General features: G+C 51.7%; 1 protein-coding gene across 4 annotated transcripts in view; it reads left to right on the top strand.

The window, feature by feature from the left end:
- Positions 1-12,890, top strand: part of LPCAT4 (lysophosphatidylcholine acyltransferase 4) — a 127,707-nt gene extending 114,817 nt beyond the window's left edge. The window contains exons 1-14 of one of the 4 annotated variants that reach the window (XM_005559095.5): positions 4,992-5,201; positions 6,478-6,620; positions 6,948-7,168; positions 7,831-7,943; positions 8,062-8,122; positions 8,417-8,475; positions 8,678-8,712; positions 9,296-9,350; positions 9,478-9,560; positions 9,816-9,941; positions 10,298-10,430; positions 11,543-11,641; positions 12,005-12,161; positions 12,447-12,890. In XM_005559095.5, the coding sequence (XP_005559152.3) occupies positions 5,088-5,201; positions 6,478-6,620; positions 6,948-7,168; positions 7,831-7,943; positions 8,062-8,122; positions 8,417-8,475; positions 8,678-8,712; positions 9,296-9,350; positions 9,478-9,560; positions 9,816-9,941; positions 10,298-10,430; positions 11,543-11,641; positions 12,005-12,161; positions 12,447-12,622 (1,575 nt within the window). In that variant the 5' untranslated portion in view covers positions 4,992-5,087 and the 3' untranslated portion in view covers positions 12,623-12,890. Of the gene's footprint in view, positions 1-4,991; positions 5,202-6,235; positions 6,621-6,947; positions 7,169-7,830; positions 7,944-8,061; positions 8,123-8,416; positions 8,476-8,677; positions 8,713-9,295; positions 9,351-9,477; positions 9,561-9,815; positions 9,942-10,297; positions 10,431-11,542; positions 11,642-12,004; positions 12,162-12,446 lie in introns of those variants that run through there. The other 3 variants (XM_073995437.1, XR_012414732.1, XM_015452606.4) reach the window with 3 other exon arrangements.
- The last annotated feature ends 854 nt before the right edge of the window (positions 12,891-13,744 follow it).

The following is a 13,744-nucleotide window of genomic DNA, read 5'->3' as shown; positions in this document are numbered from 1 at the left end:
TTGGGTGATGTGTCTGCCCCAGCCTTACAAAATGCTAGGATTGCAGGCGTGAGCCACCACGCCAGGCCTGTTCTTTTGTTTTAAATAGTCATTCCAAATATCATGAAATGTATCGTTACAGGAAGTTCCTTTGCCCTCCCAAAAGCCACTCCACTTCTCTCTAAGGAAAATGGCCCAGTCCTCTCCCAAGTCCACACAGGGGAGGTGATGGCATTGCTTTCATGTAAATTATGTAATGCACAATGTTTTAAATCTTAGCCTTAATAACTTAATAGTATTTTATTTTTGTTTTGTTTTTATTCTTTTTTGAGACAGGGTCTCACTCTGTCACCCAGGCTGGAATGCAGTGAGGCGATCTCAGCTCACTGCAACCTCCGCCTCCCAGGCTCAAGTAATCCTCCCACCTCAGCCTCCTGAGTAGCTAGGACCACAGGAGCGCACGACCCCGCCTGGCTAATTTTTTGTATTTTTGGTAAAGATGGGATTTCACCATATTGCCCAGGCTGGTCTCAAATTCCGAAGCTCAAGTGATTGGCCCACCTTGGCCTCCCAAAGTGCTGGGATTACAAGCGTGAGCCACTGCATCTATTTTGTTTTATTGAATGAGTCATTGGGGCCATACTTTTTGTCCCTAAACTTGATGTGTATGAAGGCTTTTGGTCACCCTGGGATTGGGTGGAGGTGTGAAAGTAGCAAGGGGTTACCTATACACTGACTTGAGACCAGTTCAATAAAAGTGCACATGTTAAAAAAATAAAATACAATATTAAAGGCATAAGGGCCAGGCGCGGTGGCTCATGCCTGTAATCCCAGCACTTTGGGAGGCCGAGGCGGGTGGATCACGAGGTCAGGACATCGAGACCATCCTGGCTAACGGGATGAAACCCCGTCTCTACTAAAAATACAAAAAATTAGCCAGGTGTGGTGGCAGGCACCTGTAGTCCCAGCTACTCGGGAGGCTGAGGCAGGAGAATGGCATGAACCTGGGAGGCGGAGCTTGCAGTGAGCTGAGATCGCGCCATTGCACTCCAGCCTGGGAGACAGAGCAAGACTCTGTCTAAAAAAAAAAAAAAAAAAAAAAGCATAAAAATAAAATTATGTGTAACTATGCATGTATGAATTGCCTTAATTGAAAAAAATGAAATTATAAAATTGGAACTAGCTTGGAAAACACAAGATGTACAGAAACCTACCCTCCTTTAAATAATAGATAAAGCTATGGAATCGTCTCTAAGAACTTTTAAGACATTGTCTTAATCTTCTCAGGCTGCTGTAATAAGATGCAATCGACTGGGTGGCTTAAACAACAGAAATTTATTTATCATAGTTCTAGAGTCTGGGAAGTTCAAGATCAAGGTGCCTACAGATTTGGTGTCTGGTGAGAGCCGACTTTCAGATAATGTAGACAGCTGTCTTCTCACATGTCCTTTCCTCCATGTGTACTCATGGAAAGAAAGATCTCTCTCTCTCTCTCTTTCTCTTCTTATAAAGGCACTAATCCCATCATGAGGGTCCTACCCTCATGACCTAATCTAGACCCAAACTCCCAGAGACTCCACCTTCAAATAGCCATCACATTGGGGTCTAGGGCTTCAACATATGAACTGGGGGGAAGGGAGACACAAACATTCAGTTCATAACAGAAATAAATCTTGGCCTAGTGTGGTGGCTCATGCCTGTAATCCTAGCACTTTGGGAGGCTGAGGCAGGATGATTGCTTGAGACCAGGAGTTCCAGACCAGTCTGGTCAACATAGTGAGACCCTATCTCTATTAAAAAGAAATGAAAAATTAATATAATTAAAAATTTAAAAAGGACAGACCACCAGTAGTGACCCACACCTGTAATCCTAGCACTTTGGGAGGCTGAGGCAGAATGATCACTTGAGCCCAGGAGTTTAAGACCAACAACGCAAACCCTGCCTCTATTTAAAAGAAGGAGGAGGAGAAGGAGGTGGGGGGAGGAGAAGGAGGTGGGAGGGGTAGGAGTGGGGGAGAAGGAGAAGGAAGAGGAGGAGAGGGGGAAAGAGGAGTAGGAGAGGTAGGAAGTGGGGGAAGAGAAGGAAGGGGAGAGGAGGAAGAGGAGGAGGAGGGGAAGAGAGGGAGGAGGAGAAGAGGAGGAAAAGGAGGAGGAGGAGGGAAAGGAGGAGGGAGGGGATGAAGAGGAGGAAGAGAAGAAAGAAGAAAGAAGGAAGAAGGAAAAAGAAGGGGGGAAGGGGAAGAGGAGAAGGGAAAGGAGGAGGAAGAAGGGGAGGAGGTGGCGAAGGAGGAAGAGGAGAAGAAAAAGAAGAAAAGAATGCTGAGAATGCTGACTGCTTTATTTGAGGCTATAAAACATGCGAGGTTGGGAGGGAGTCTAGATAGGAGTAACTTCTGGCTTCTGTCTGGTCCCCCTTCCAAGAGAAGATTAATGTTATCCAATAATCCAGAATTCCATTGATATGTCATTGTCTCCATTACCCCCAGGTAATGGTGACTGATACAGATACAGGGGTCAGGTGGAGGAGGAACGTGTCTCGCCTGGTGGCTATTTTGGAGGGAATGACAGATGCTACCAGAGATTATCAATTTCTTAACGTTATTCTTTACAACTGGGTTGCCCCTTCTCAGATTGCCTGCAGAAAGGCCACCATAATAGCAAAGACGGTGAGGGGCTAGAAAAAGGGGAAATGTGGATGCTTTCATGACTCATTCATAGAAATGAACTTTTTAGTTCATCCTGGATGACTGACACTAGTAAATATTTGATTATCAAAACTCTACCCCTGTAGTTGGGTTTTCATAGTATTCATTGCTCTTGAAGAGCACCAAAAAATTTCATTCCAAATTTGACATATTTTGAGATGACTGTTCGGAAAGCCTGCAAAGCTGTCTTTTGTGGGGGAAATTTGCATCTGCAGAGAATCTGCATTGATGCAGACAGGCTTTCTCTGGTGCTCTCCCTTGTCCAGATCTAGGAAAGATTAAATGAGAGTCTGGCATCTTTAAAGGCCTGACAGAAACTTTTACCATCTATTCCTTCTAAAGGCTACTCTCTGTGAGATTTCATTTGTTCACCAAGACTGTCTTTGCTAGCCAAGCCTCTTCTTCTCCCCCTCCCATAACCTGTCTTGCCACCAAAACCTGTTTTGCCCAGATGCAAGCTCCCATTCTTTCTGTAACCTCAAGGTGGTATAAAAGCAACCATTTGGTCATTTCTCTGAGTTTTTATATTCTGTATGACTTCCACACACGTGTGCATCAAATAAAATTTGCAGGAGACCGGGCCTGGTGGTTCACACCTGTAATCCCAGCACTTTGGGAGGCCGAGGCGGGCTGATCACCTAAGGTCAGGAGTTTGAGACCAGCCTGACTAACATGGCAAAACCCCGTCTTTACTAAAAATACCAAAATAATAATAATAATTAGCCCAGCATGGTGGCAGGCACCTGTAATCCCAGCTGCTCTGGGAGGCTGAGGCAGGAGAATTGCTTGACCCGGGAGGCAGAGGATGCAGTGAGCCAAGATTGCGCCATTGTACTCCAGCTGGGGCAACAAGAGTGAAACTCCGTCTCAAAACACACACACACACATACACAAAACTCCTTCTCCCCAAAGGCAAGGCAAGGGAGATTAATAAATGCGGTTGTACTTTCTCCATTCTGGTGAGAAAGCTGAAATCATCTGCTTAAAAAAAAAAAAAAAAAAAAAAGGGCTGGACACGGTGGCTCACTACTTGTAGTCCCATGGGAGGATCACTTGAGGCCAGGAGTTCGAGACCAGCCTGGGCAATATAGCGAGACCCTATCTATAAAAAAATAAAATTTGGAAATGATGTATTTGTGTTGGAACCTCCGTGTTCTATACAAAAATATCCCAGTGCAGCTCCTTGGTCTCAGTAGGATGCATGAGCCTTCAACCTTCTCAGCCTGGGCTCAGAAAATTTCTTGGAGGAGATTAATTTGGAGTTTGGTTTAAAGGAGAAGCCAGTGGCAGCAAACGCTATTGGTTATGAGAGGTCTCTTTTTCTTTCACTGTCTTCCTTCACCTTCCCTAACTGCCATTCACTGGGCAGAAGAAATAAAACAAAGTGAACTTTGGCACATTCTTTTCTCAAGCAATGAAACTCTTATCCCTTTTGTCATGGCAATGGATCTCAGAGTTCACCTAATTCCCTGGTCCCAGATCTCAAATGATGGCCTGAGGCTAAAGAGTTTGTTTCCTAGGGTAGCTTGGAGCTTGTGGGTGAGGGGAATTACTACCGTGTCCTCGGCGTTCACCCAGAGAGGAACCAGAGATTAGCAACCACTGCCTCTCCCCCGCCAGACCTTGTCCGGCTCATGGGAAGCACATGGGTCAGTGTACTAGGGATTCCTGGCGCCTCAAGGGTTCAAGCAACCCTCACACCAGTAAAGGCGGCCCTGCCTCGCACAGGCAGGACTCGGAGGTGGAGAGTTGCGGGGCGCCATGCAGCCGCCAGAGGACGCAAGTGCCTCAAGTCCCCGCGCGATGGCGTCCCCCGGACCGGGAAGGAAAGGTGGTCCGCCTGCGAGGAGACGCGGACCCGGCCAAGGAGCCCACAGGGAGAGCCGGGCGCCGCCTCACCCCCGAGCCGTCGGGCTCCGCATCCGGCTCACCTGTCCCTCCCTGCATAGCAACCCAAGAGCCTCACCCTGATCTGCGCTCGCGGGGTGACCTCGACGCCCGGGCGGGGACCGAGGGCACTCTGAGCTCTGCGCCCAGCTCCAAGACCCACTCCGGCTCCGAGGCGGAGGCCAGGTCTTCAGAGAGGAACGACTGAGGGGCCAAAGCCTAGGGGTAGCCCGCTTCAACCCTGGCAGCCGCGAAACAATGGCCCCAGGGACTGCGGGCGCCGCGGCGGGCGCGGAGGAGCAGGGGCGCCCGGGCGCTGGAAGCCCCGCCCCTCGGCCGGCGCCCTGACAACGCGGGCGGGCTGGGCTGCGCCGCCTGCTCCCCGCCCCTCGGCCGCCCGCACCGGGCGGGGCCAGGGCCAGAGCGCCGCCGCCGCCGCTGCTGCAGCAGCAGCTGCTCTGCAGAGTGGTGGCCGGGGCCGGGGCCGGGGTGCCCTCCCTCCCACCTTCTCCCGCCATGAGCCAGGGAAGTCCGGGGGACTGGGCCCCCCTCGATCCCACCCCCGGACCCCCAGCATCCCCCAACCCCTTCGTGCATGAGTTACATCTCTCCCGCCTCCAGAGGGTGAAGGTAATGTGTAGGGAGCGGGCGTCGGAAGGACCCGTGGGGATAGAAAATGGGGCCGTTTGAGCCCTGGCAAAGGTGGGCTTGGGGATCCATGAGAAGGAGATGGCTGAGAGGCTTGCGGAGCTGGAGTCCGAGGGTGCGCACGTGGGGGCGGCCGCGGGTGGGCAAGGAGCCCTGGAGAGGACGCTGCGGGCTTGTGCGATAGACAGGCTCGAAGATGTGGAAGAACTGAGTAGGTGGGGATGGAGGACTGCAGGGGACCCTAGGGTTGGAGAGATGAAGGACGCTGGGGAATGCGGATTACATTCTGCAGAGCCGGATGGCTAGGATGGAGTTAGAGGCTACGGGAAGCCGGGGGTGGGGGCGGGGGCGTGCCGAGTGTTCCTCCGAGGCATGACTTAGAGGGAAGACGTTTCTGAGCCGGGAGCCTGCGACCTTGTGCCCTTTCCTACACTCCCTCTTCCCACTCCCTCCAACCCCCCTCCACCCCGCACTGCAGCACCTCCCGGTGGGGGCAGGGAGGCTGAGAGGGAGGTTGGCTACAGGAAGTGGAGGGCCGCGCCAGCCTAGGGGAACTGGGAGGTGGTGTGGGGAGGGAGTGTCCAAGGTTTCTGCTGTCATCACCTCCCCGGAGGCAGGCTCCAGGGGCTAGGTTTGTTTACCTGCTTCTTCCCCAAGGCAGCCTATGGAGTCACCCTGGCTCCTGGCAACCTCTCCCATGCGGAGTGGGGCCGAGCTCCTGTCTCCCGTATCCCCCAGTACTATAGGATTACTGTTGAGCAGTGTTAGAAACTGACCTGGGGCCTGAAAACTGGACCTCTCGCTGTTTACAACCCTCTGCCTCCTAGGCCCGAAGTGGGAAGATCTGTGCACCTGGTTTCTGTTGGGCATAGGAGCTATTTATGGAACAAGATGTGGGGGAGGAGGACCTATCTCTAACCTACTGTACATCAAGCACAGCGCCCTGCACTTTCGCTTGCATTCTTATTAAATCCTCTAACTGCTAGATGCGTTTTATGACGTTCGGTTTTATAAGTGGGGTAGGGAACAACTGAAAGACAGGAAATAAGGCCCTTGATGCCATTAATCTTTTATCCTCTTGCCCTCATTGGTATCTTCATCCCACCTTGGGTCCCAGTCCCCTCTTCTGTTCCCACACCACCTGTCACATGCAAGGGATGATGGCTGTTTGCTCCCGGGTCTGCCCTTTGTGGGAGAGGGATGCTGTGGAGGGAGCATATCCAAGCTCTAAAGTGGCATTCTCTCGCACCCTTTGCAGTTCTGCCTCCTGGGGGCATTGTTGGCCCCCATCCGAGTGCTTCTGGCCTTTATCGTCCTCTTTCTCCTCTGGCCCTTTGCCTGGCTGCAAGTGGCCGGTCTTAGTGAGGAGCAGCTTCAGGAACCAATTACAGGATGGAGGAAGTAAGTGGGGAATCAGCCCCCAGAGACCCTATTTCTCTTCTCTGCTGTCTATTCTGCTCCCTCTTTAAGAAGAAAAGGGAGGATTCTGAAACTATTCTGTCTAGCTTGGGTAGATGAGATGAGTCAGCCAAGCTCAGACGTGGTTCCCAGACCTCACCTCTAAGTAATGTGCCCTGGTATGTCCCAAAGTGGCCAGAGACCTTGGCCCCTTGGTCACATCCTATTTAAGGGTAAAAGAGGGGTGCCCTACTTTCCCGGTGCCTGAACCTGGGGGCGGGTGAGGGTTAGAACCACTGCGTCCGCTGATACCCAGCCTTGCCCTGGCAGGACTGTGTGCCACAACGGGGTGCTAGGCCTGAGCCGCCTGCTCTTTTTCCTGCTGGGCTTCCTCCGGATTCGGGTTCGCGGCCAGCGAGCCTCTCGCCTTCAAGCCCCTGTCCTTGTTGCTGCCCCACACTCCACTTTCTTTGACCCCATTGTTCTGCTGCCCTGTGACCTGCCCAAAGTTGTGTCCCGAGCTGAGAACCTTTCTGTTCCTGTCATTGGAGGTGAGAGGGTTCAAAGCAGGTGAAGGGGCAGGGTGACAACTCTGGGCAAAAAAAGTCAGGAATGAAGACACTGGAGAGAACTGGCCTCCAAGTGGGGAGGGACTGTTGGCAAGTGAAATATAAATTAACACCCTTAGTCAACCAGTCTTAAATTCTGAGGGCTGGGACAGAGAGAAGGTGTTGGAGGGAGTTCTGGTCAGTGCTCTAAAAGGACAACTACTATAAAGGGATTGTCCCAGGGCAAAGAGATAACAGGCCAGGCGCGGTGACTCACGCCTGTAATCCCAGCACTTTGGGAGGCCGAGGCGGGCGGATCACCTGAGGTCGGGAGTTCGAGACCAGCCCCACCAACATGGAGAAACCCCGCCTCTACTAAAAATACAAAAAAATTAGCCAGGCGTGGTGGCCCATGCTTGTAATCCCTGCTCCTCAGGAGGCTGAGGCAGGAGAATCGCTTGAACCCAGGAGGCGGAGGTTGCGGTGAGCCGAGATCAGCCATTGCACTCCAGCCTAGGCAACAAAAGCGAAACTCTGTGCTAAACAAAACAAAAAAAAGAGAGATAGCAGAAACTTCTCACACTGTTGAGGAAGTGGAGGCTGCAGATGTTACTGCCCCTGGGTAGGAATGAAGTGATTCCTCTCTGTATCCTTCCCAAACCCAGCCCTTCTTCGGTTCAACCAAGCCATCCTAGTATCCCGGCATGACCCGGCTTCTCGCCGCAGAGTGGTGGAGGAGGTCCGAAGGCGGGCCACCTCAGGAGGCAAGTGGCCGCAGGTGGGTAAGGGTCTCAAGACCATCTTCTCACTTGCCATGTGCTCCTCAACAGGCTTCCCTTTCCTCTCTCCTCAGTCTTGTTCAGCCTTCTTCACCTCATGCTGCTCTTTTCCCGCAGGTGCTATTCTTTCCCGAGGGCACCTGTTCCAACAAAAAGGCGTTGCTTAAGTTCAAACCAGGTGAATACAATGATAATGCGTGATGGGCTGTAGGAAAAAGAAGTTCCAGATTTGGGGAGGGACTCTGAAGTAACCCAGGAAGTGGAAGGGTGGGAGGGCTAGGAGAGGAAGGGAGACAGGGGGCCTCCTAGCTAATGCTGACAAGTTGGGGAGTCAGAGAGAAAATTATCAATGAGTGGAGCAAAGCCGTGTCTCATTTGAGAACTGTCCCAGACCTCCATACCTCATGCCCTCTGCCTGCTTCTGTGTACTAACCTCTGCCTTGTGGGGGTGGGGGGTGGAAATGGGATTTAGGAGCCTTCATCGCAGGGGTGCCTGTGCAGCCTGTCCTCATCCGCTACCCCAACAGTCTGGTGAGTCTTAGTCCAAGAAAGCGTGGAAAGGGGGAGCACAAATCCACCCCAAATGGAAATAAGTGAAAACTGTTGGTGCTATGGTGGGATGTGCACTGGGGGTGTGACCAGAGGTGGGATCAGGCCCTCTGCTCAAAGGTGATTGGCCAGTTCCAGGGGAAAAAGTAATGCTCTTCTGCCCTCACCTCTGTTTCTCTCATAGGACACCACCAGCTGGGCATGGAGGGGTCCTGGAGTGTGAGTTCTGGTGTTTCTGGGGTGAGGGTGGGGAGCAGGGGTCCATCAGAGAATTCCTGACCCATCTTCCAATCTCCAGACAAGGTGAATGGCCCTTCTTCATCTGAGGACTGAGAGAACTCTAGAGGAGACACCACTTTCCCCCTGATGTCCCCATATAATCTGGCTGTGCTTAGATTAGCTATCCCACCTAAATTGTTCCTGCTGTTATTATGGCTCCTATGCACTTATTTTCCCGTGTTTCTGTGATTTTCTCCCTCGATTATCCCTTCTTGAGAGCCGTCACCATCAGCATGCCTCTTGCCTTTTTCTTCCATTACTCAAACCTCCTCTTGCCTACAGTTCTTCCTCTGGCACATCCATGCAGCTCTGCTCTCGTTCTCTACCGCGTTTCTGGCCCTTCTGTGTGTCTCCCAACTGCATATTCACCCACCTGACTGTATGTCTAGGAGCCCATCCCCATATCAACAGGCAGAACTCTTCCCACTCCCCGCCTGGGTTGGGGAAGGGGAGTGGGGTGTGGGAGCCAGGGAAGGAGCCCATAGTTAGAGATTGGTGAGCATCGAAATCTCTCTTCTCTTAGACTCCAAGTCCTCTGGCTCACAGCCTCTCAGCCCTGCAGCATTGTGGATGTGGAGGTATGGCTCCCGTGGGTGGGGTGGGAGAATGTACATCTCACACTCCGGAAACCTTGGGAAAAGAGGGTGGGAGTGGTCATACCTCACTCTGAGGTTCTGATAAGAATTGTGTGTGTCTGTGTTTCAGTTCCTTCCTGTGTATCACCCCAGCCCTGAGGAGAGCAGGGACCCCACCCTCTATGCCAACAATGTTCAGAGGGTCATGGCACAGTGAGTGCCCCACAAAGTGTTTCCTGGAGCAGTTGCACAGGGCAAAGGAGCCACCAGGGGGTGGAGGGGGGGCAAGGTTTTCAGGCATAGATTGTGGAGTAGGCAGTGGGAAGGGCTGTTGAACAGCTGAGACAGAGGAGGGGAGATTTAAAGGGGCCTGATCTACTCCTCCGGTCAGCTTGCCAGGGTCAGGAACCAACCCTCAGAAGTTTCTCTGCTTCCTTCCCCTCCATCCTATCCCTCTTCATCCTGTAGGGCTCTGGGCATTCCAGCCACCGAATGTGAGTTCGTAGGGAGCTTGCCTGTGATTGTGGTGGGCCGGCTGAAGGTGGCGTTGGAGCCACAGCTCTGGGAACTGGGAAAAGTGCTCCGGAAGGCTGGGTAAGTGGTTTTGAAAATGAGGGTGTGAGCAGTGTCACAGAGAGAGAGAGAGGGAGAAACAGAGAGTAGGAAGGGGAGAAATGAGAAGCAGGAAGGAAAATCTTAAAAATGAAAAAATCTGGAAAGAAAGATAATGGAGTAAATAAAAGGAAATGGGGAATACATGGAAGGATATGTAATAACGCAGGTGAAAAAAGTAAGAAGGGCTCTCAAGGGACTATGAGTCAGTACATCTTAGAAAAACAGCAGCTGAACCTGTACTGGTGGAACTCTTGGTACTGGGGCTGAAGTCCTGCTCGATGGTGTGTCCAGAAGGAAACTGAGACAGCTCTCTGCCTTCAACAATTCCATTGTAGGCTGTCCCCTGGCTATGTGGACGCTGGGGCAGAGCCAGGCCGGAGTCGAATGATCAGCCAGGAAGAGTTTGCCAGGCAACTACAGCTCTCTGATCCTCAGACGGTGGCTGGTGCCTTTGGCTACTTCCAGCAGGTAAAGGAGCTGGAACAAAGAGCAGAGCAGAACCCAGGCTTCCCTCCAGGCTGACACGTTTCCTAGTGGCCGTATCAGTCACTCACAGTTTGGAGTCCTCAGTGCATGTTCTAACAGCTGTTGTTAGATGGCCATCCCCTGAAATCCACTGAAGATTCATTTTTTAATCAAGCATTAAGAGCAGTGTTATCATTATGAGGACGAACAAGGTAGAAATAATCAGTGAGGACTATAAATTTCTGAAACCACTTGAGGGAGTGGCAAAGGTGGGGAATCATCAGACCTTGTGAGGCGCTGGGTGAGGGTCTTTGAAGAAGAGCCATGAAGGTTACTTGGGAAGATGACACGTAGAAGCAACAACACTGGACAGTTAGATGGTTGAGAGCTCGAGACCCAGATGCACCTGTAGGACTTGGGCAGATTATTTTAAATATCCTATAGCTTCTCGAGGAATTTTCTCAAGATTCTTAGCAAGCCGTGTATTTCAAGATTTAACCAAGTTCCCCGGTCAACTTACAAAAGTCCTAAAAGATTCTTAATGCTTATGAACAACCAACAATGGTCCCAAGGAGCTTTTTGATCTGAGATGTAGAATGTGACCCTCAACATCCTCTGACGGGACAGAGTGACCACGTGCCTAGATTCCTTAGATTGAGGCAGACTGTCCCTGAAAAGAGCTTCCCCGACTTGGCCTGTAGCAGAGCAGAAACACATTCAGATGCCGTGGTCTCCCGCGGAGCTGGTACAGCAGGCATGCTCCTCGCGTTTTTCATAAGAAATTATGCCTGTGGCCCCCTTTCCGTCTGTTGGACCAGTTCTTCTGCATAGGCTGAGTCAGAGAGAACCAGTTTGTCTAGCCTGGGGACCAGGACTGCCGTCCGCTGGCATGTCAGAAACTTCATGGTAGCTTCAGTGTTCCTGAGGGATTTCCTGACATTCCTAGGAGATTCCTTTGTGGGAGGGCTTTGTCACCAGGTGACCTGAGAGAAATTCCAGCGATCCTAAAGAGTTTGGGGCTCACAGTTCTGAGGGGAGCAGTCACAGGGATCACCCCTACTATTTGCTGAGAAGAGGGAGGAGTCAGCATTGCCCTGGTTTCTTTTTCACTCCAGGATACCAAGGGTTTGGTGGACTTCCGAGATGTGGCCCTTGCGCTAGCAGCTCTGGATGGGGGCAGGAACCTGGAAGAGCTGACTCGTCTGGCCTTTGAGGTACTGGGGGGCGGCGGGGGGGGGTGTGCTTAGTGGCTATGCTCACCCCACTCCAGGAGGCCTGTTCTGGTATGCCGTTCCCAGTAGCATCTAGATAGTAGGCACTTGGTATCCAACCGAGTACCACAATGCCTAAAACTGCAGACCCCCAGCCTCTATGTTGAGGCCTAGCTGGGAACGAGAAGAAGGAAGAAGACGGAAAAAGCTATAAAGTCTACAGTTCTGCAGAAAGGGCACTGAGGGTCAGGGAAGGCTTGTGCACCACCCTTTTGGAAGAGGAGGAGCCTGTCAGGCCAGTCTGTGGGGCAGGGTGAGGCCATGGCACGAGGAGAGAACTTGACTCACATCCCTTTCTCTCCCAAGCTCTTTGCTGAAGAGCAAGCAGAGGGGCCCCACCGCCTGCTGTGCGAAGCCGGCTTCAGCACCATCCTGCACCTGCTGCTGGGTTCGCCCCGCCCTGCCGCCGCAGCTTTGCATGCTGAGCTGTGCCAGGCAGGACCCAGCCGAGGCCTGTCCCTGTGTGAGTCACTGCCTTCTCAGCCCCGCACGGGCACTTGGGGCACCGCCAGCATCCAGGAAAGCCCTGGGCTGGGAGGGAACAAGGGTTAGTGACCAGTGCTGGTGATCAGAGCCTGTGAGAAGTGAGGCTGGGAGGAACAGGCTGGAAAGGAAGAGAGGACACAAACCTGGATTTGAGAAGTTAAACACAGTAGAGGGACAAGATGTTTCAGTTCTGAGAAAAGAGCCGGGGATTCTCTTCTCGTTCTTAGATCTTTTCACTTTTCCGCATCTCTGATTTGTCCAGGTCAGTTCCAGAACTTCTCCCTCCATGACCCACTCTATGGGAAGCTCTTCAGCACCTACCTGCGCCCCCCACACACCTCTCGAGGCACCTCCCAGACACCAAATGCCTCATCCCCAGGCAGCCCCACTGCTCTGGCCAACGGGACTGTGCAAGCACCCAAGCAGAAGGGAGACTGAGCGCCTCAGCCTCTCGCCCCTCCTCCTCAGGGCAGCGCCAGGGGCCTCCCCTGTGCCTCAGCCCCACCCCCTCCTCCTCAGGGCAGCGCCAGGGGTCTCCCCTACGCTCAGCCCCTCTCTGCTCCTGTTTGAATTTTGTTATTGTTGTTTGGTTGTTTTTTTTTAAGTTGATTTTAATTTTTTGTTTGGTTGATTTTTTTTTTTTTGTAAAAAACTATTTTATATATAAATATAAATCTATATCTATTAAAAAAAGGAAGTCCAGTCACATTGACGTTATCATTACTTGGGAAGGAAAGGGATGAATGGTTGTAGGATGCCTGTTGGAAGATCCCGAAGGTTTCCAAGGTTCATCCTCTTGGCCATAGCTGGATGAGTCTTCCTCACTATCAGATGGACAGGGCTCCTTCCTGTACAGAAATCATACTGAGGTTCCCTATCCTCCCTCCTGCTGTCATCTCCCATATGTACATTCTAACAGACTTCTTCGCGAACCTCTTTTCAGCGCATTCCCTCTTGTTCTGTCCTCATCGGAGATTAAAAAATAGCTTGCTACCATTCCATATTTAATAATCCTACTGAGACTTGATTCCATCGCCCCTAGTGGAAGCAAGGAGCTGTCAGTAAGGAACCAGCCTCCTCCCTGCCGGTCAGACCAGCCACACAGGAGGGTTTCTCTGCCACAGGATGAGTAAGGACACTGAAGTCCTTTCTGTCCAGCCTCTTTTCAAGGAGGAAAACAAGACCCCCAGAGACACAATTATGGACAATTAGAAAATTAGGCCGGGCATGGTAGCTCATGCCTGTAATCCCAGCACTCTGGGAGGTTGGGGCAGGCAGATGGCTTGAGCCCAGGAGTTCAAGACCAGCCTGGATGATGTGGTAAAAAACAGAAAAATTAGCTGGACATGCTGGTGCACACCTGTAGTCCCAGCTACTTGGGAGGCTGAGATGGGAGGATTGTCTAAGCCCAGGAGGTTGAGGCTGCAGTGAGCCATCATTACGCCACTGCACTCTGTAGTTTAGGCTACAGAACGAGACCCTGTCTCAAAAAAAGAAGAAAATTAGATCTCTGTCTCAGAGATCTAACAGGTAGAAAAGCATCTTTCTATCTATAGACTT

This window comes from Macaca fascicularis, chromosome 7 (genome assembly GCF_037993035.2).
Source record: "Macaca fascicularis isolate 582-1 chromosome 7, T2T-MFA8v1.1".
In the NCBI taxonomy this organism is placed as follows: domain Eukaryota; kingdom Metazoa; phylum Chordata; class Mammalia; order Primates; family Cercopithecidae; genus Macaca; species Macaca fascicularis.
The sequence above is the reverse complement of the archived record's forward strand: the minus strand, read 5'-3'. Positions and strand labels throughout refer to the sequence as shown.